At 44.6% G+C, this 20,990-nt stretch overlaps 1 protein-coding gene across 1 annotated transcript in view; it reads left to right on the top strand.

The window, feature by feature from the left end:
• The window catches only part of lurap1 (leucine rich adaptor protein 1), a 35,313-nt gene extending 14,739 nt beyond the window's left edge, over positions 1–20,574 (top strand). The window contains exon 2 of the mRNA XM_039734600.1: positions 15,991–20,574. Within this exon, the coding sequence (XP_039590534.1) occupies positions 15,991–16,680 (690 nt within the window). The 3' untranslated portion in view covers positions 16,681–20,574. The remainder of the gene's footprint in view (positions 1–15,990) is intronic.
• The last annotated feature ends 416 nt before the right edge of the window (positions 20,575–20,990 follow it).

Raw genomic sequence — 20,990 nt, 5'->3', positions numbered from 1 at the left:
GTGATGTTGGCCTATCATTTTTATCATCTGCCTTAAAGTAGGAATAGGTTAACGGTAACAATCGACCCGTTTCGGCGTGGCAAGCAGATTTGTTACAACGTCGTTAGAATCAGGCAGCATTTCCCGTGTCTGGTCTGCAGGAAGGTTTACTACATCCTGCAACCCACTGGCCTGGTGTGGAGTTACCTTCTTTTGGTCCTTCTATCTGCCTCCCATGTGCAGGTGTGTGACTGTATATTACATTAAACAAACATTGAGACTTGAAGCTAAGCATCTGTCTTTAATAAATCTCATTTGGTCTTGTGATGTTACAGGAGGAAGCACCTCCTCCTAGCTAGAACTTTGGAAAGTATCTTGACATCGTTATTCAGAAGTGAGATTGGTCTGTATGATGCACATTGTAGTAAGTCTTTATTTTTCTTTTATTTATTTATTTATTTATTTAGTTTTCTTAGGAAAGGCGGTAATTAATGCTTGGTGAAAAGTTTGAAGTTGAATTTTTGTTGTCTTTAGCTTCAATATACTTTGCTAACAGTAGTGGAACTAACTCATTTGAAATTGTTTTATGAAATTCCACTGGGTTGCCATCAGGGCCTGCTGTTTTCCCACATTGGAGTGAGTTTATAGCAATCTAGTAATTCTGAGAGTGTCTGAGGTTTGTCCAGATTATCCAGTTCCTCTACACTAAGAGTATCTAAGTGTGGTATTAGTGATGCGCCATTAGATTGTGTCTTATCTTCTTTGTAGAATACAAGAACTTCTAGTACTCTCGAAACGTGTGTTGTATTTTTATGGTCTGTGTTGGTAATTTCTGTTATTACATTTTGAACCTCCTACTTGTGGATTTGTTGAGAGAAAATCTTATTGGCCTTCTGTCCGTGTTCATAGTAATAACCTTGTAATTCAAACATTGAGCTGTTCCATTACTTTAGTTGTCCAGAAGTAAAGTGAGCCCGTCTCTGCCAATAAAGTGCCTTATTTGGAGACCTGGCGTATTCTTCACCTATTCTGGTAATCTCACTGATTAACTCTGATGCCTTCTTGGTTTCCAAGTTATTTTACATGGAAAAAGATCTGAAATAATCTGTCCTCTTAAAAACGCCTTCAGAGTTTTCCTGCCGAGACCACCGAGGATGAATTTGTCTTTAAAAAAAATCATCAGTTTGTTTGCAGGTAAAGTCTGTAAAGTTTTCATCTGCTATTGACAGAGGGTTAAGACATCAATTTGGAAATGGATAGAAGTGGACGCGATACAACGCGTCACAATGGCTTATGGGTAGTGTGAATATGTGCGGCTCAGTGCCCTGCTGTTAGTCTTGTTGAAGTCGAAGTCAAAGACACCTGGATGCTCCCATGCGGGGATTGCACCATCATTGGAACAACGTGCCGCAGTGGTATTTATTTGGGCAGAGGAAGTGAACCCTGGTGATGTTCATTCTTACTGATGTACTAAATGAGTGCACTCATTTATTTATGACAATTTGTAAAGGGGGTCTACGGCAGCACAATTGGCCCATAAATGTTATCAACCCTCGATGTCCACTTCGACCCCGGACGCTCTGATCAGGCTTTTTTTTTTTTTTGGGGGGTGACCACCAGCCTCATTTGGCATGGGGTGTGCCCATACATTAATTATTTTTTAATGAGGAAATAAATATACAGTATGTATGTACCCTTTATCATAAGCATGACAAAGGAGCCACAAAAACAAAAAAACACCAACAGCATGTATTTCTAGAGCACGTTTTCATACAAATACAAATAACGTAGCTCAAAGTGCTTTACAAGATGAAGAAAGAAAAAAGAAAAAAAAAAATAGGCAATACTAATTAACAAAGAATAAAGTAACGTTCGATGGCCAGGGAGGACAGAACAAAAAAAAACTCCAGAGGGCTGGAGAAATAAAACAAAATCTGCAGGGGTTCCAAGGCCATGAGACCACCCGGCCCCCACTAGGCATTCTACCTAACATAAATGACCTCAATCAGTCCTTGTGGTTTTCAGGCTTCACGTGGAAGAACTAGACGATGATTGTCATGTTGACCTCTGGCCTTCAATCCATCGATGTAGGGACTGCACGGTGCCCTGATTAGGTGGTGGTGGCACAGATTGGCATCACAGAAAACTAGAAAGAGAACAGCAGAGAAAGTAGGGGTGAGTACAGATTTCAGAGCCACAAGAAAAATGATAACTCAATGCATATACAGAATATCGGGGTTACACTAAAATAAAGCTATGAGAAAGCCATGTTACCGTAATGAGTTTTTAGCAGTTTTCTCCACCGTATTAGTCTGGCAAATTTCTATCGGTCAGCTGTTCCAGATTTGAGGTGCATAACAGCAGAAGGCCGCCCGCCCGCCTCACCACTTGTTTTAAGTTTAGCTCTTGCAATTCTAAGCAGACCCTCATTTGAAGATCTAAGGTTACGATTTGGAGTGTAAGGTGACAGACATTCTGAAATATAAGATGGAGCAGATTATCGAAGGCTTTGTAAACCATCAGCTGTATTTTAAAGTCAATTCTAAATGGCACAGGTAACCAGTGTAGTGACGCTAAGACTGGCGTGATGTGCTCGGATTTTCTTTTCCTAGTTAAGATTCTAGCAGCTCCATTCTGCACTCGTTACAATCGATTGATGTCTTTTTTTGGGTGGTCCTCAGAGGAGTACGTTACAGTAATCCAGTGGACTGAAAACAAAAGTGTGAACTAATTTTTCAGCCTCTTATAATGTTCTAACTTTTGCTTTTTTTCTTAAGTGAAAAAATGCTGTCCTAGTGATCTGATTAAAATGCGATTTAAAATTCAGGTCAGAGTCAGTAGTTAACCCCTAAATTCTTTACCTCTGTCTTGACATTTAAGCCTAATACCCTCATTATATCCATTTCTGTCAATCACTAAGATTTCTGTTTTCTCCTCATTTAGTCTGAGAAAATTTGTACTCTTCCATTCTGAAACACAAGTAAGACATTGAGGTCAGTGAATCAAGAGAGTCGGGGTCATCAGGCGTTATAGATAAATAACAGTTGTGTGTTATCAGCATAGCTCTGGTAGCTCACGTTATGCCACCCATATATTATTCCTGGCTTCAGATGGATAATTTGTACAGATTGTGGAGTCCACAACTGAACTGATTTGCTGGCACAAAGACGACGGCTTTAATGGAGAGCAGAGATAGTGACGTCATTATTGGGGCCAGAACCGGATGTGGTGTCATCAGTACCCCACACACACATATACACACCCTGGAACTGGAAGTGACGTCATTGGACCCAGGCAGAATTTCCCCATAACTGCAGAGAAGTGAGAGAAAGAGTTAGTGCCCTCCACCACCACCCCCTGGTCTGGCATGAATTGCCTTCATTTGGGCCCCTTTAGCTGCCTCCCATGCACACGTGTGTGACACCTTATACACTCTTAATTAAAAAATCAAGGTGCCAGATTGGTCCTTCAGAGCAAATGCCATAAGGGAACCATTTCTGGCTCCCAAAAGTCTCGTCCACATGAAGGTTCCTGCGTTTGCCGAAAAGTACCAAAGTTCTGCAGCTTTAGAGATTCTGGCAACCGTGTGACATAAAACGGTTCACACAAAAATAGAGAGAATAAAATTGATATAGCAAAGAAAAGAAAAGTTCTGTTAAAAACTTACATATGTTGTTTCATTCTTTAAGTTTGCTCATACGGTTTCTAAACGGTTAGAAAACTGCCGGCCTGCCCCATTCACAAACTGCAAGTGGGTCTGTCAGTCCATGCTGGCAATGTTCCTATTCCAAAACACACACTGAATTACAGATACAGCTAAGAAAGTGCATATTAACTTACAGGGGGTAAGGCTATACTGTACACCATAATGTATAACTACGAATGAAAATGATATTCTGCAGGGGCATCTCAATAAATTAGAATACCATTGAAAAGTTAATTTATTTCAGTAATGCACTTCAAAAAGTGAAACTCCTCTATTCTATAGATTCATCACACACAGAGTTGTATATTTGAAGCATTTATTTCTTTTCATTTTGCTGATTGTGGCATACAGGTAATGACAAATCAAAATTCAGGGTCTCAGAAAATTAGAATATTACATGAAACCAATAAAAAAAATGATTTTTAATACAGAAATGTTGGCCTACTGAAAAGTCCGTCCATGTAGGCACTCAATACTCGGTCGGGGCTCCTTTGGCATGAATGACTGCATCAATGTGGCGTGGCATGGAGGCGATCAGCCTGTGGCCCTGCTGAGGTGTTATGGATGCCCAGGATGCTTTGATTGCGTCCTTCAGCTCGTCTGCATTGTCGGCTCTGCTGTCTCTCATCTTCCTCTTGATAGTGTCACACACGTGCGATTAAGAGACAGCTAAAGGGCTTGAGTAAGTGTAATACTACATCAGACCAGGGGGTGGCGGAGTGGGCTGACTGTCTCTCTCTCTCAGTTACTTGCAGACCATTCCCGGGAAATCCCGCCAGGTCCTGGCACCTCTGATGACGTCACTTCCGCTTCCGGTATAGATGACATCATTTCCTCCACCAGCCCTTAAAACCACATTCTTTTCCTCCACGTATTCAGCTCTGTTTTGGACTCAATTTTCAACCTTTTGCTGCCTGCATCATAACATACGGGTGGCTGCCCCAAACCTTTCTGACTGTCTGGAGTCTTTTTGTGACAATAGATTCTCTAGTGGGTTTAGGTCAGGTGAGTTTGCTGGCCAGTCAAGCCCAGTGATACACGCCATGGTCATTAAACCAGGTATTGGTACTTTTGGCAGTGTGGGCAAGTGCCAAGTCCTGCTGGAAAATGAAGTCAGCCTCTCCATAAAGCTTGTCAGCAGAGGTGCACATGAAGTGCTGTAAAATGTCCTGGTAGATGGCTGGCTGCGGTCTTCTGGACAACTGTCAAGTCAGCGGTTTGATTGTGTGGCCTGCTGAAGCAGACTGAGAGACCACTTCAAGGCTCAGGACCCCTTTGCATGTGTGTTGGGTTCATTATCTGAGTGGAGTGGGACACCAGGAGTCTACAATCCATTCATCCATTATCCAACCCATTATATCCTAACTGCAGGGTCACAGGGGTCTGCTGGAGCCAATCCCAGCCAACACAGGGTGCAAGGCAGGAAACAAACCCCGGACAGGGCGCCAGCCCACCACAGGGAGTCTACAATATGGAACTTTACCACAATATTCTAATTTTCGAGATACTGAATTTTGAGTTTTCATTACCTGTAGGCCATAATCAACAAAAGGAAAAGAAATAAATGCTTGAAATATATCACTCAGTGTGTGATGAATCAATAGAATATGGGAGTTTCACTGTTTGAATTGCATTACTGAAATGAATTAACTTTACGATGATATTCTAATTTATTGAGATGCACCTGTATTCTACTTAAGCAAACACTAATATGAGTTTAACTTAAAGCTTGAACTTTCTAAGATTGGCTCTTACACTTCCAGAAAGACTCTTTTATTGATTTGGATCCATAAGGTGCTCCATGAAGTAACTAACCGTGAACGGGTGACGACAGATCTGTGAACCAGCAGTGGCTCCCGATGTTAGAAGGACCCTCGCTGCATACATGTTTGTGTTCGGTAGCCCACCATACATTCAAGATCGACGTCTTTTTCCGCATATGAGGATGTTTTGCAAAGCGCGAAGAACCAGCTTCATCAGCCAAGAACCCGTCCCAGAGTTTAAATGGTGCCTGGTTAAACAATGGAGCTACTTAACAGAACCCATAAAGTGCCATTGGAGAGCCAGTATTTTCAATTGACACTCTTTAGACCGGGCGGCACGGTGGTGCAGTGGGTAAGCGCTGCTGCCTCGCAGTTAGGAGGCCCGGGTTCGCTTCCCGGGTCCTCCCTGCGTGGAGTTTGCATGTCCTCCCCGTGTCTGCGTGGGTTTTCACCCACAGTCCAAAGACATGCAGGATTGGTGATCCTAAATTGTGCTTGTTGTGTGTGCCCTATGGTGGGCTGGCACTCTGCCTGTGGTTTGTTCCTGCCTTGCGCCCTGTGCTGGCTGGGATTGGCTCCAGCAGACACCTGTGACTCAGTATTAGGATACTGCGGGTTGGATACTGACTGACTCTTTAGACCCCTCTGGTTCATGAGTGGCATTTTATGGTTCTTCACTTGGTGGTGTGGTTCCACGTAGAGCCATTGATTATTCAGGCCGCATTTCATTCTGGGACAGGTTCTTTGCTTCTGAAGTTGCCTCTTTGTACTTTGAAAAACTTCCTAAATATGTGAATGAAGCCTGAAATCTTGAATGTCTGGTTGGCTGCCTGGCAGGACACTTAACAGGTTAAGGAAACCTGAGCTTAGCCTGAGTTATGGTGTGCTGCGAGGGTCCTTTTAACATCAGGAGCCATTGGTGTTTCTCAAATCTCTTACCTTCTATCCATGATTAGGTGCCTGGCACGGACCTAAATAAACAATGGCTTCTTTCTGGAACCTTCATGTGGATGGATCTTTTGGGAACCGAAAATGGTTCCTTTATGGCATCGGCTATTCAATACCTCCCCCAGGACGCTAGAGGGCAGCCTCCCTGGGTGGCAGTGGTGCCTCAGATGTCCACAGGGCTCCATGGGAGATGGAGTTCTCTTTGGCCCTGTTGGGATCCGGGGGTGCCATCGGGGCTGCAGTGGTTCCTAAGCCTGTGTGGGTGGTTCTTCCACCACACCAGGAAGTGCAGCTGGAAACCAGCACTCAAGCACCTGGAGCACTTCCGGGAACTAGCAGTCACTACACCAGGAGCCGGAGTCGGGAGGAGGGAGACAAAGCTTGCCGGAGAGGAGTGGTGGAGAAGAAAAGAAAAGAGACTGGTGGATTGGTGTGGTTCTGTGCTTAGTGCTGGGACCGTGTTGTGCCTGTGCGAAGGGGGAAGGCGAAGAAAAATAAAAGCACTTTGTTTTTATAAGTGTGCCTCCTGTGTCTGTCTGTGTTAGGTTGGGTGGCTGGTACGCCCCCTAGTGGTCTTGTCACATTTCATACCCCAACTGATTAATCAGCGTGGACAGTAACTCGGCATTTACACTGACTTATTGGGTCAACGCCTTTATCCTGACTTACATCTCTCTATTATAATAAAAAAAAAATCATGGGACGAGATGTGATCGTTTTCAGAGAGACACTTTCACGTCCCGGGAGACGAGACTGTGTGCCAAGAGATTTAACCAGGCCCGGGGCCGGAAATAAAAGACAAAGAGTAGAAGACAAAGTAGAATGTTGTAAGGAATTCAAAAACATTGGTGCGATACACATGCAGGGCAGGTTAGAGATAATGAAAATACGAAAATTCGAAAGTCTCCAAAAAAATGATAGTAAAGATCGCATTAGAGCAAACAAACGGAAATTATTGTTCGGTGAAATAACGGAACAGCAAAAAGCGATTGAATATATTGTTTGGATTTGAGACTTGTAGATTGTCTAATTCGTGTTGCCATCAGGTAAAAGTAGTGTTTCTTCCCAATGAAGAGGCGTATCCACGAGAATTAAAACATTTGTTTGGTGAAAGTGAAATCCATGTACATAAGTGGCAGGCGCGTAGCGCAGGCCGGGATGGAGAGTGAAGCCCCCTAGTCATTTATGATAAAATTGCTTCCATTTCTTTATCCAATTGAAGAGCAGGCAGGTCAGGTGACTTGTTCAGGGTGAGACAGTGGTGAGATTTGAACCCCCAACCTCAGGGTCTGAAATCCAAAGCCTTAACCGCTACACCACACTGCCAGCATATGAAGGCCACGCTGTTTTGAATTTGAAGGTGAGGGTTAGGGTGACACGAGTGTCAGAATGAGGAATGAAAGACCTGAATGTGACACAGCAGCTCATCAAAGTGCAAGACAAGACATGCAAAACTGTCATCGCGTAGGACCCCCACTCATGAGAATATCCATTCTGCCTTCTTTCACCACTTTTGGCCAATAAGTTTGACACTCCATTTCTTTCATGGTTATGGATGTGTTGACTTGTGGGATACAAAGACCAGTCCCCCCATAACGGTGTGGGCTTTGTGAAGAGGACATTGTGTTGTGTAGCCACAGAAAAGAGGAAGTGGAGAGGAAGTTGGAAGAATGGAGAAGATAGAGGATTGAAGATGAATCGGAAGAAGAAGACGGAATATATGATCAGAATTCAGAAGTTAGGCTACAGGGTGATCCATTGAAAAAAGTGGAGAAGTATAAGTGTTTAGGATCAGCGAGTGAATTAGGTGTGGGTGAGACAATTAGAAGAAGGTATCAGGAGTATCGAGTGATCAAAGAGTTAAGGTGAAGGTTTTTAAGAGCAGCAATGGAGTTGAGACGTGGACAGTAAAGGGGGCTGTCAGAATGACAAGAACAAAGAAAAAGATTTGGGGAATCCCCTCCGTATACTTGACAGAAAAGAAAAAAGACTTGAAATGCCACAGAGTGGTCTTGTAGGACGGAGTCTGACAAGTGTTTGACTGATTAATGATGGGAATATGGCACATTTATAGTGGCGGAAGGGGCGTGTCTGTGTGGCTGGAAGCGGAAATGATGAGAGCCTTGGGATTGGATGGGAGTTCTCTGGGGGTGGGACCAGAAGTGCACTCTGTGGAGGGACCGGAAGGGTCATTAGGTGGGTTTTGCTCCTGGGGATCTGCAGAAGAGAGGAGTTGGTACACCCTCTCCACCCCTGGTCCTCCACCACCACACACTTAGTTGAGCCCAAGAAGTGAGATGTGTCAGAAATGAAAATATAGAGGTGGATGTGTGGAGTTACAAAACATGGACACAATAAGAAATGAGACAATCAGATTTAAAACAAAGTGGGAAAGACGTCTAAGAAAGTACAGGAAACCAGGTTGAAGTGGTATGAAGCTGTGATGAGGAAAGACAATGAAGATGTGGGCAAAAGAGTGATGGGATTGAAAGTCCAGGAGAAGAGAGAAGTAGGGAGTCCAAAGCAGAGGTGGATGGATAAAGTCAAAGATGATCTGAAGGAGAAGGGTCTGGTTGAAAGAAGATGAGGGAATATGTGAGGCTTAATGATGATCAGAATTCAGAAGTTAGGCTGCAGGGTGAGTCATTGAAAAGAGTGGAGAAGTTTAAGTGTTTAGGATCAGCGGGAGCCCAAGATGGAGAATTAGAAGTGGGGATAACCCATAGAGGGCAGTGTGGATGGGACAATTAGGAGAAGGTATCAAGAGTATCGAGTGATTGAAGAATTAAGGCGACGGTTAAAGGTGAAGATTTTTAAGAGCAGCAATGGATCTGAGATGTGGACAGTAAAGAGGGCTGCAAAAACGACAAGAACAAAGAAAAAGATTTGGAGAATCCCCCCTATATAATTAACAGAAAAGAAAGGAAAATTGCAATGCCACAGAGTGATCTTGTAGGATGGAGTCAGGCAAGTGTTTGACTGACTAATGATGGGAATATGGCGGCTTTATAGTGGCGGAAGGGGCGTGTCTCTGAGACTGAAAGCAGAAATGACAAGTGCTTTGGGATTGGATGTAAGTTCTCTAGGGGTGGGACTGGAAGTGTCTTTAGGTGGGTTTTGCTTCTGGGGATCTGCAGAAGAAGGAAGAGAGGAGTTGGCACACCCTGTCCACCAATGGTCCGGCGTCACCACACACTTAGTCGAGCCCAAGAAGTGAGATGTGTCAGAAGTGAGAATGTGGAGATGGATGTGTGGAGCTACAAAGAATGGACACAATAAGAAATGAGACAGTCAGATTTAAAACAAAAATGGGAGAGACATCTAAGAAAATACAGGAAAGGAGGTTGAAGTGGTATAAACCTGTGAGGAGGAAAGACAATAAAGAGTGATGGGAATGGAAGTCCAGGGGAAGAGAAAAGTAGGGAGTCCAGAGCGGAAATGGATGGATAAAGTCAAAGACGATGTGAAGGAGAAGGGTCTGATAGGAAGAGGATGAGGGAATATGTGAGGTTTAGTGATGATCAGAATTCAGAAGTTAGGCTGCAGGGTGAGCCATTGAAAAGAGTGGAGAAGTTTAAGTGTTTAGGATCAGCGGGAGCCCAAGATGGAGAATTAGAAGTGGGGATAACCCATAGAGGGCAGTGTGGATGGGACAATTAGGAGAAGGTATCAAGAGTATCGAGTGATTGAAGAATTAAGGCGACGGTTAAAGGTGAAGATTTTTAAGAACAGCAATGGAGTTGAGACGTGGACAGTAAATGGGGCTGCAAGAACGACAAGAACAAAGAAAAAGATTTGGAGAATCCCCCCTATATAATTAACAGAAAAGAAAGGAAAACTGCAATGCCACAGAGGGATCTTGTAGGATGGAGTCAGGCAAGTGTTTGACTGACTAATGATGGGAATATGGCGGCTTTATAGTGGCGGAAGGGGCGTGTCTCTGAGACTGAAAACGGAAATGACGAGTGCTTTGGGATTGGACGGGAGTTCTCTGGGAGCGGGACCAGAAGTCCACTCTTTGGAGGGATCAGAAGTGACATTAGGTAGGTTTTGCTTCTGGGGATCTGCAGAGGAAGGAAGAGAGACGTTAGTAACACCATGTCAACCCCTGGTCTGGCGTTGTTAGTTGAGCCCACTGACTGCTTCCCAAGCATATGTATTATGAAGAAGTGAGATGTGTCAGAAAAGAGAATATGGAGATGGTTGTGTGGAGTTACAGAAAAAACAGACAGAATAAGAAATGTGACAATCAGAGGTCCAACAAAAGTGGGGCAGAATACTAAGCTTGAAGTGGTATGGACAAGTGATGATGTAGGGAAAGGAGTGATGGAATAGGAGAAGAGAAAGTGAGGGAGGGCAAAGCAGAGGTGGATGGAGAAAGTCAAAGAAGATCTGGTGAGGAGGTGCAGGGCTGAGCTGTTTGGAGAAGGTTGGTCAAGCACATCAACGCCACATAGGAGTAAGACGAAGATGTAGGAAGAAGCAAGTCAGTGATTGCCCTTCCTCGCTTTCTCTGCTGTGACTTTTTTGAGGTGCGTGTCACCTCTGGTGGGCTTGTTTATGCGCCCCACATGAAGGCCGCAAACATAAAGCACGCATGTGCGCGCCTTCAGCAGCCAAAGCATATTTATTTGTGTTGCGGCCCGTTGCATCAGCATGTTGACATTCTCCTAGTCCTTAAATGGCAGTTTTGGGTCAATGTCACCTCCCTAACCTTGTCACCACTGAGAAAGTGAGACTCTGCCGATGGAGGAAGAGTTGTGCTTGTGAAGAAGAGCAACAGGCGGAGTGTCCGAAAGCATTAAAGGAAAGGGCGAGTAGAACATTCTGATTGCCGTACGTGATGAACAGATGCACTTCAGCTTGTGATACACCATCTGTTGGAATGAAAGATGCAGTACATTTTGTTACTACATACATTACACAATATATTCCAATAGGATGGTGCACTGCAGACATTAAGATAGAATACGCTGAGGTCTGAGTGCTTAGATGTTCAATCCATCTTAGACAGACAGCACAGCTAGTAATAATAATTAATTAATGATATGTATATAGCGCCTTTCTAACCTACTCAAAACACATCACATAAACAGGGGGAGCCACTTCAATGACCACCCATTTGGAGCACCCAGCAGGATGATGTGATGGCAGCCATTCTTGTTTTATTCACTCACCACACATCATGTGTTAGATGGTGAAGAGGTGAGTTAGACAGTAAGGGACAGGTGGCCACAATGGACAATGTCACAGTGGGCAGTTAGGTCAGCACATCAGGCACACCCTACTCTTTTTGAAGGATGCCCAGGGGTGTTTTATGACCACAGAGAGTCAGCACCTCAAGTTTTACATCTCGTCCGAAAGCTTGTGTGAGTTTCACGCCGCAGCGTCCCCGTCACTGCACTGGGACATTAGGATCAGACCACAGAGTAAGAGCCCCCTGCTGGCTTAACCCTCACCTCTTCCGATCCCTGGGTTCTTTCTGGCCGTCCACACGCCGACACTCAAGACTGCGCAGGCCATTCATTTCACAGACTCGCTCGCTCGCCTGCCCGGCCAGCCCCGGTGCCTCCTTTCATTTTCCCTCGGTGGTCACGGTCAGCTTGCGGTCAGCAGCTGCTCCGCTCGGATGGACCTATTTTGGGAAAGGGGGAGGAGGAGGGGCTGCAATGTGAAGCAGATGTGCAGAGGGTGCGCCTGCCTGCCGACCGATAAGACGGAGGACGTCGTGAAGGGAGCGCCAGGGCGGCCTGTGTGGGAGCAGAGGCGCTTGATTTAAGAGGCTGCGGCGTGGGAGTGCATCACATAAGGGCGCCGAAGGGCGGGCGCACGCAGGACTGCAGCTTTAACCCTTTTGATGCTGTAAAGCCACACGTAAAAATTGTCGCATAAGTGATAGGTTTGTCAGTATTGGTCAGTTGTCAGTAGAGTGGATGGGGATCATCGGCCATCAAGTGCCCCATTTACAGCAGACCACACCACCTTGAACTAAAGTGGCTACTTCACAAGGTCACAACTCTTAAACTGAAGATCCGCCAATCAAAATGCAGCACTTGCTAGAGCCCGCCCTCTCAGCTTTGATGGGTGGAATTGACAGCTTTCATTTTGAGGCGTATTTCATGTTTTGTTTATGGAGGAATAATTTAAACAAAAATAAATAAATACACAAATCAGTAAATGTATTGTAAAATCTGACAATAATAATTATAATAATAATTTAGTAATACATTTTATTTATATACTGCGGTGGGTTGGCACCCTGCCCTGGATTGGTTCCTGCCTTGTGCCCTGTGTTGGCTGGGATTGGCTCCAGCAGACCCCCGTGACCCTGTATTCGGATTCAGCGGGTTAGAAAATGGATGGATGGATGGATTTTATTTATATAGCACTTTACCCATCCATGCTCAATAAACAAAACTACAATGATATGTGAGCATACAGTGCCGTGAAAAAGTATTGGTCCCCTTCCTGAGTTCCTCTGTTTTTGTCTTCATTGTAGTGCTTTATTGTTTCTGATCTCCATACAAATTTAGTTGAAAACAAAAGACCACCTGAGTAAATACAATGTGCTGTTTTTTTAAATGATCATTTGATTTCCCCTTTGTGAATTTCCCCATGGGATTAATAATGTATCTATCTATCTATCTATCTATCTATCTATCTATCTATCTGATTTATTGAAGGGAAAAAAAGGTCGCCAATACATATCACCTGTGTGAAAAAGTAATAAGCCCCCCTAAAATGAGTACAGCAGAAACAGCAATGCAACTCTCCTCCACAGATTGGTTTTTAACTATGGACTGCACATTTATGGTGGCATCACAGGATCTTGTTGGGTTTCAAGTCAAGACTATGACTGGGCCACTTCAGGACCTTAATTTTGAGGCGGTCTTGCTCATGTGCCTCAGATGGTTGAATTTCAGAATTGCATGAACTTCACATCACAGACCGATGACCAGATGTTCTCCATCACTACCTTCTGAATTTATGCTCATCTCAGTGATGGCAAGTCACTCAGGTCCTGAAGCAGGCACGCGTCCCCACACCATCTCTGGCTTTGCCTCATACTCTGCCATGTCGATCTTTCTGCTTTTCTCAATAAACTGACTGCCATTAAATTGACTTCTGATAATGAAGACTGGATGGGTGTGTTTTCAAGGCTGTTGGTGGACATGTCATGAGTGACATCACTGGGTAGTTCTCCATGTTTACTGGCAGGGAAGTTGTGAGTGACCTCAGTGGGCGTGTCCCAAGGACAGAAATTGGCTCAAATTATACAGGTATTTGTTTCCATTTCATTTTTCCTTTAATAAGTTTATAGGACCAGTTTGTGTTTTATCCAACATTTTCCATAGGATTCTAAACAGCAATGCTGATGCACCATCTGTTGGAATGAAAGCTGTAATGAAATGTCTTACTCCTTGCAATTACAAAACACATTCTAACAGGTGGCACTTTGTAAACATGAACACTGAATATACTGCCATCTCATCGGAAGCTGAAAGTGTCAAACAATTACAACAAATTGACCAGTGTTTTCATTTCTAAGTCTTGCTTTACCTGCAACTCTATCATGGCCTAAATGAGGGTGTCCGGTGGGCTGTCAGTGGGCACATCATGACTGACATCAGTGGGATTTTCCTGAACAAAAATCAGCAGGCATGTCGTGAGTGACATCAGTTGGTGTGCCCCAACTGAATGTCGGTGGGCATGTTGTGAGTGACATCAAGTGGGCGTGTCCTGAAGGAAGGTGGGTAGGCATGTGGTGAGTGGCGTCATTGGGCACATACTTTGTTACGCTGTAGTGTCAGTTTGTCTGTTGCCTCAGTTTTTCGGTGTTTTCTAAGGGATTCTCAACAGCAGAACTAATGTTTGTGATGCGCCATCTGTTGGAATGACATCTGCAATGTATGATTTTACTACATACCTTACAAAAGTCATTCTAATAGATGGGACCATTGTTAATATTAACACTGAATATATTCCATCCTGTCTGAACATAGAAATTTAAACCAACTGCAGTAAATTCAGTAAAGTCTTTACCTCATGATATCAGTGGGTGTGTCCTGAGAACTGTTGGGGAGCAAGTTAGGAATGACATCAATGGGAATGTCTCCATGGTTGCTGGCAGGGATGTTGTGAGTGACATCAGAGGGCGTGTCCAAAGACAGTAATTGGCTCATATTGTACAGGTACAGTTGTCAGGATTAGTTGTCTTTTCTAAACTGCAGTGCTGATGTTTCTGATGCACCATCTGTTGGAATGAAAGCTGTAATGAAATTCTTACTCCATGCAATTACAAAATATTTTCTGATAGGTGGCACTTTGTAAAAATGAACACTGAGTATATTCCCATCTTGTCAGAAGTTGAAAGTGTAAACCAATTATAGCAAATTGACTATTGTTTTCATTTCTAAGCCTTGCTTTACCTACAACTCTGTCATGGCCTAAGTGGGGGTGTCCAGTGGGCTGTCTGCGGGCACGTCATGAGTCCTGTAAGAATGTCATCAGGGATGTAGTGAGTGACATCAGTGGGTGTGTCCTGAAGGAAGGTGGGTAGGCATGCGGTGAGTGGCGTCATTAGGCACATACTTTCTACAGCATTTTCTATGGGCTTCTTAACAGCAGAGCTAATGTTTCTGATGCGCCATCTGTTGGAATGAAATCTGCAATGTATGCTTTTACTACATGCATTGCAAAATATGTTCTAATAGATGGAGCATTGTAAATATTAACGCTGACTATATTCCATCTTGTCTGAATGTAGAAATTTAAACCAATTACTGCAAATTCAGTAACATCCTTATTTCTAACTCTTGCTCTGGTGTGACATTAGTGGGCGTGTCCTGAGAGATGTTGATGGACAAGTTGTGAGTGACATCAGTAGGCACATCCCAACGGTTGATGGTGAGCCATGACATCAGCAAGCGCTACCCAAGGGATGCTGGATGACATGTTGTGAGTGACCTCAGTGAGCGTGTCCTGAGGACAGAAATTGACTTCTATGACGCAGACATTTGTTTCTATTTAGTTTTTCCTTTACCAAGTTGTAGGTGCAGTTTCTGTTTTGCATCAGTTAAGCTAAGCATCAAGGATTCTTAACAGTAGAGCTAATGTGGGCACCATCTGTTGAAATGACAGCATTTTCTATGGCATTCTTAACAGTAGAGCTAATGTGGTCACCATCGAGCACCATCTGTTGGAATGACAGCATTTTCTATGGCATTCTTAACAGTAGAGCTAATGTGGGCACCATCTGTTGGAATGACAGCATTTTCTATGGGATACTTAACAGAAGAGCTAATGTGGTCACCATCTGTTGGAATGGAAACTGCAGTGCAGTTTATCACTACATACATTCTAGAATGCATTCTAACAGGTGGCACCTCACAAAAAGTAACACTGAATACACCCAGCATAGGGTCAGTGCCAGATGGAAAAAAATCAGCTAATAATATACAGATAATAAATAATTCAAAGTTGTGTTTAATGGCCAGGGTTTTGCACAGTCAACCCCCCACCCACCGTCCCCCCCACCTTTTCATCTTTGCACTGGAGCTCATGCCACAATTTTTCTTTTTTTTTTTTTTTTAGGCCTACCTGCGCTCCATTGACGTGAAGATCCTCCAGCAGCTGGTAGCAGTCAATGAGGGCATCGAGGCTGTCAAATGGATTCTGGAAGAGAAGGGGACCTTGACCAGCCGTTGCAGCAGCCTGACCAGCAGCCAGTACAGCCTGGTGGAGAGCCTGGAGACATCCCGCAGAGGAAGCTGGAACAGCCTCCAGGACCCCAACGACAAGCTGGACAACATCTCCATCGGCAGCTATCTGGACACGCTGGCCGACGAAATGGACGAGTACTGTTCTTCAACCTCTGAACCATTGACGTGTCCTCCTCCAGGTGGCCAGAATGGCCCCTTGGGCCGATGTGCACTGGAGCAGCAGCAGCAGCGGGACCGGGGCCGATCGCCGGGTCAGGGTTCTCCATCGCACAAAGTGGACTCTCAGCGGGACGAGCCGGTGTGGACCAAGCCTGTCATGGAGCCTGGGAAAGCTGAGCAGAGCAAAGCCATGAGAGATCAGCAACGGAAGGGGCACCTGGACAAGCCGGTGACGGATAACGGTACCACCTCGTCGGGGACCACGAAGTCAAGTCCGAAGCAGAAGCCCTACAAGAATGGCAAGCTGCACCTGGATGGTTACAAGTTGGGTGGCAAAATCCATTTGGAATACGATGCCCACTGGCGCTGGGTCCAGTCTCAGGACGACGTCACCTTCCTTTAGGGCCGACAGGGTTTGCCACAAGTCTTCATCTGTGAGAAAATGCCAGATGTAGTTGGCACCCCAAAGACATGGCACATTCAGAGCGGGCACACCTGCTTCCCCCTCCAGCATGCACAATATGGCTGGCTCACACTTCCTGGGCAGCACTGCTGCCAATGCAAATCTTGTACCTTGGGGTGTGTGTGGCAAATTGGCACAGTGATCACATCACTCATCCTCATGAGCCTTGAGGTGAATGGATTCTGCGCCAAAGCATGGACCTGAGCCCAGGCAACACCTGATGAGGGCTTAACTAGTCTGGGGCATCTGGCTGCCCAATTTGAGCCTCATGCCCTCACAGTGTTTCAACGCCTCTCGCTTCCTTCCTCTGGCAGCCATTCTCAATGCTAACGGTTACTTTGTGCTTGGCAGGTAGTGGGCAGTAATAACATTGCCCAGGGTAGCGGGCACTCCAGCTGGGGTGTTATACCCCATAATACCCCTAAAGGCTCATAATGTAGTCCTGCTTCAGCTGAGGCTCTAGCTATAGCTAGTGAAAATACTGCCCCCTAGTGGCCACCCTTCTGAGCCCCCATCATAAAGCTCCTTTACTACATTCGTACATTCAGGGACTCGCATTAGGTTTTAGGTGTAAGTTGTGTGCAGGGCGCTATATAAAATGGCACCCACATATTTGGCTTGTCGAGTTGTGAAGAACATACAGTAGGTTTGCCAGGCATGTTGCTCTGCCCACACAAGTGACCCCGACGTTAAATTTATAAATTGAGCCCTAGTGGCCAAATGATGAAGGGACTTCATGTTAGGTCATAGCCAGACACCATGGCCATGGCACTATATAAAGTGGCACCCCACATGTTTTTGGCTCATCAAGCTGTGAAGACCAGGTGTGAACAGAGCAATAAGCCTGACCCCCCTAAGTGAACCCCACATTGATTTTGTAAGTTTACCTCTGCTGCCCCCTAATGTTCTAATGGTTCAATGACTCACATGAGGTTCTAGCCACTTAGCCTGGGCAAGGCGCTATATAGAATGGCATCCCACATAATAAGCTTATTGAGTTGTGAAGAACAGGGGCTGCCAGGCATATCGCTCTGTCCACACAAGTGACCCCCACATTCGTTTTATAAGTTGACCCCTAGTGGCCAAATGATGAAGGGACTTCATGTTAGGTCATAGCCAGACACCATGACCATGGCACTATATAAAGTGGCACCCCACAAGCTGTGAAGACCAGGTGTGAACAGAGCAATAAGCCTGACCCCCTAAGTGAACCCCACATTGATTTTGTAAGCTTACCTCTGCTGCCCCCTAGTGTTCTAATGGTTCAGGGACTCACATGAGGTTCTAGCCACTTAGCCTGGGCAAGGCGCTATATAGAATGGCATCCCACATACTTAGCTTGTCGAGTTGTGAAGAACATGGGTTGTCAGACATGTAGCCGTGTCCACATAAGTGACCCCCACATTCTCTTTGTCCTCTAATGCCCAAACCGAGCAGCACATAGAGTGGCACCCGAGCCCTTGTGTTGGTGACTTTCTGTTTAGTATGGAGGCTGTCAATGTCATTTGTCCCCACCAAAGTTAGGACACAGCATTTACATCTTTGGTTCCCTTAACCTTTAACAATCCACACCAAGTTCACCTTAAAGACAAACAGCCACTTCATATTGGAGCCGATGACATCGAGTTCCTAGGTTGTTGGTGGTGGTTGACACCACACTCCTTGTGCCACCCGTCCCTTGATGCTCCACATACTTGGTTTTGGTCAGACGATGAAAGGAGACACGTCAGAATTCCTTCATTCATTTTCTCATCGGGTGGCCATGGGGAGGTGGAGCCAATCATATCAGCGATAAGGGGCTGTAGGGGCCGCCAATCCACGCACACATCTACACTCACATCAATTAAAATGTATTAAAACGGCATTCTGCCAGTCACGCTATGGGAAGGTGGAGGCTACCCCAATAAGCAGCAGGGCAAAGGTAGGAGCCTATCCTGGAGGGGGCGCTAGACCTTCACTGCTCACTACAGAATTTAAAGGCCACTGCCAAAGTTACATTTCTTATGCATGGCCCATTTTGATCCCAGAAGTGAAAGGTAGCAGCCTGTCCTGTAGGGGGTACCTATCAATTTGCCCCCCACATACACATCACTTGGGTCATTTAAACAGAAGTCAAGCATCGCTTCCCATACAGAGTCAAAGGAGGGTGAAACCCACCCCAGTAAACAGCAGTGCAAGATAGAAACCGAGTGGCCTGGAGGGGGCGCCAGACTTTCACCCCATGCATGGCCATTTTCTGATACCAGGGGGCGCCAGTTTGTCACAGCCCACCATTCATGTCTTATAAAAGGTATGCTGTCGGCATTGTAGCCCCCACAGCTGCAGTATAACAACGGACCCAACAGAGGGCGCTAGTCCATCACCAGGCACAAATCTAAACAGCCAATCAAATTTGTCATCTATTCGTTTGCCAGGCAGGGAGGGCTGTGTAGCGCTGCAGCAGCCATTAGCAGATGTAAGGAATCAGCCCTGTAGGGGGCACTAGACCTCTGTTGACCCCTTTCACACCTTAAGCTGGTTAATTAGAGACGCCTTGAAGTCAGCCTTTGACTTCTCGACTGGGATCTGCATATTTATTACAATAATCTGATAATAGCGCCTTTCACAGAAATATTAAAACATTTTACACTTCACTTGTGGTTCTTGGTATCTTATAACTTGATATAGCGCCTTTCACTAACATAAAACATTCACACTTCCCGTAAGTGGTCTGATTTTATTTCATGTAACGCCTTTCGTACACGTAATATTTACACTTTCCTTGTGCCACTTGATATCTTTTAATTCTGATATAGCCCCTTCACTAACATCAGACATTAACCTATTTGGTCTGATTGAATTTGATGTAACGACTGTCACGAGCATCCGATATTTTACACTTATCTAAGTGTACAATGTAATACAATACAATGTATTTTTGTATAGCCCAATATCACACAAGAAGTGCCGCAATGCACCAACATTCACTTTTTCGCGTACTTGGTCTGTTTAGTATTTGGTATCTCAGTGTCTTTCCCTGAGTTCAAACTTGGGCGCTATCACAAAATATTTACACCTTTTCTGTTGTACTCTTAATTAATATAGCGCCTTTCCCAGGCGTCATATATTTACATCTCTCTTGTGGCACTTGGTATCTTAACTTCATATAGCGCCTTTCACCAACCTCAGATGGTCACACTTGCCCAGACTTTATCTGACATGCCCTCTTTCACTGACGCCGAACAGTTACACATCTGTCATACTGAGTGTTTTTTTTTAATCCGATATAGCGCCTTTCACATTTACTTTTTCGATGATACTCTTATTTAATATAGCGCCTTTCATCTGCGTCAATATATGTACATTTCTCTTGTGGCACTTGGTATGTTAACTTCATATAGCGCCTTTCACTAACATCTGGTGGTCACACTTGCCCAGATTTTATCTGACATGCCGTATTTCAGTGACCTCAAACAGTTACACGTCTGTCATACTGAGTGTTTTTTTAATCCGATATAGCGCCTTTCACTGTCATCTTTTTCGATGGTACTCTTATTTAATATAGCACCTTTCATCCGCGTCATATATTTACATCTCTCTTGTGGCACTTGGTATCTTAACTTCATATAGCGCCTTTCACTAACATCAGATGGTCACACTTGCCCAGATTTCATTTGCTATGCCCCCTTTCACTGACGTCAAACAGTTACACGTCTGTCAGACTAAGTGATTTTTTAAAATCCGATATAGCGCCTTTCACTGTCACCAAATATTTACACCTTTCCTGTAATTTCTTTAATAATAATTCTTTACATTTATACGAGGTGTGGCAGAAAAGTAACGAGACTGATTTTTTAGTTACCAAAGTTTTTATTTTTTTCAAACATCAATGTTATCCCCTTCAAAGTAGTTCCCTTGGGCAGCCACACACCGATGGAGACGTTGTTCCCACTGTTGGTAGCAGCGCTGGAAGTTTTAAACCGGTATGGTCTTCAGCATGTCCATTACACTCTTTTGGGTGTTTTCTAAAGTCCCGAAATGACGTCCTTTGAGGACATTTTTCAGTTTAGGTCACAAGGACTGAGGTCAGGTAAATAAGGGGGCTGGGGATCCACAGGAATGCCTTTTGAGGTCAAAAATTCTGTTATGGAGAGGGCAGTTTTTCGGCACCATTTTGGCACAGACCTTTCTCATGTGCAAATGTTCAGTCAAAATTTGATGAACGGTAAATCTGTTCAAATTTAATTGTTCACTCAACATTCTTAATGTTA

This window comes from Polypterus senegalus, chromosome 14 (genome assembly GCF_016835505.1).
Source record: "Polypterus senegalus isolate Bchr_013 chromosome 14, ASM1683550v1, whole genome shotgun sequence".
NCBI classification, from domain to species: domain Eukaryota; kingdom Metazoa; phylum Chordata; class Cladistia; order Polypteriformes; family Polypteridae; genus Polypterus; species Polypterus senegalus.
Note: the sequence above shows the minus strand (reverse complement) of the source record. Positions and strands in the feature narration are given on the sequence as shown.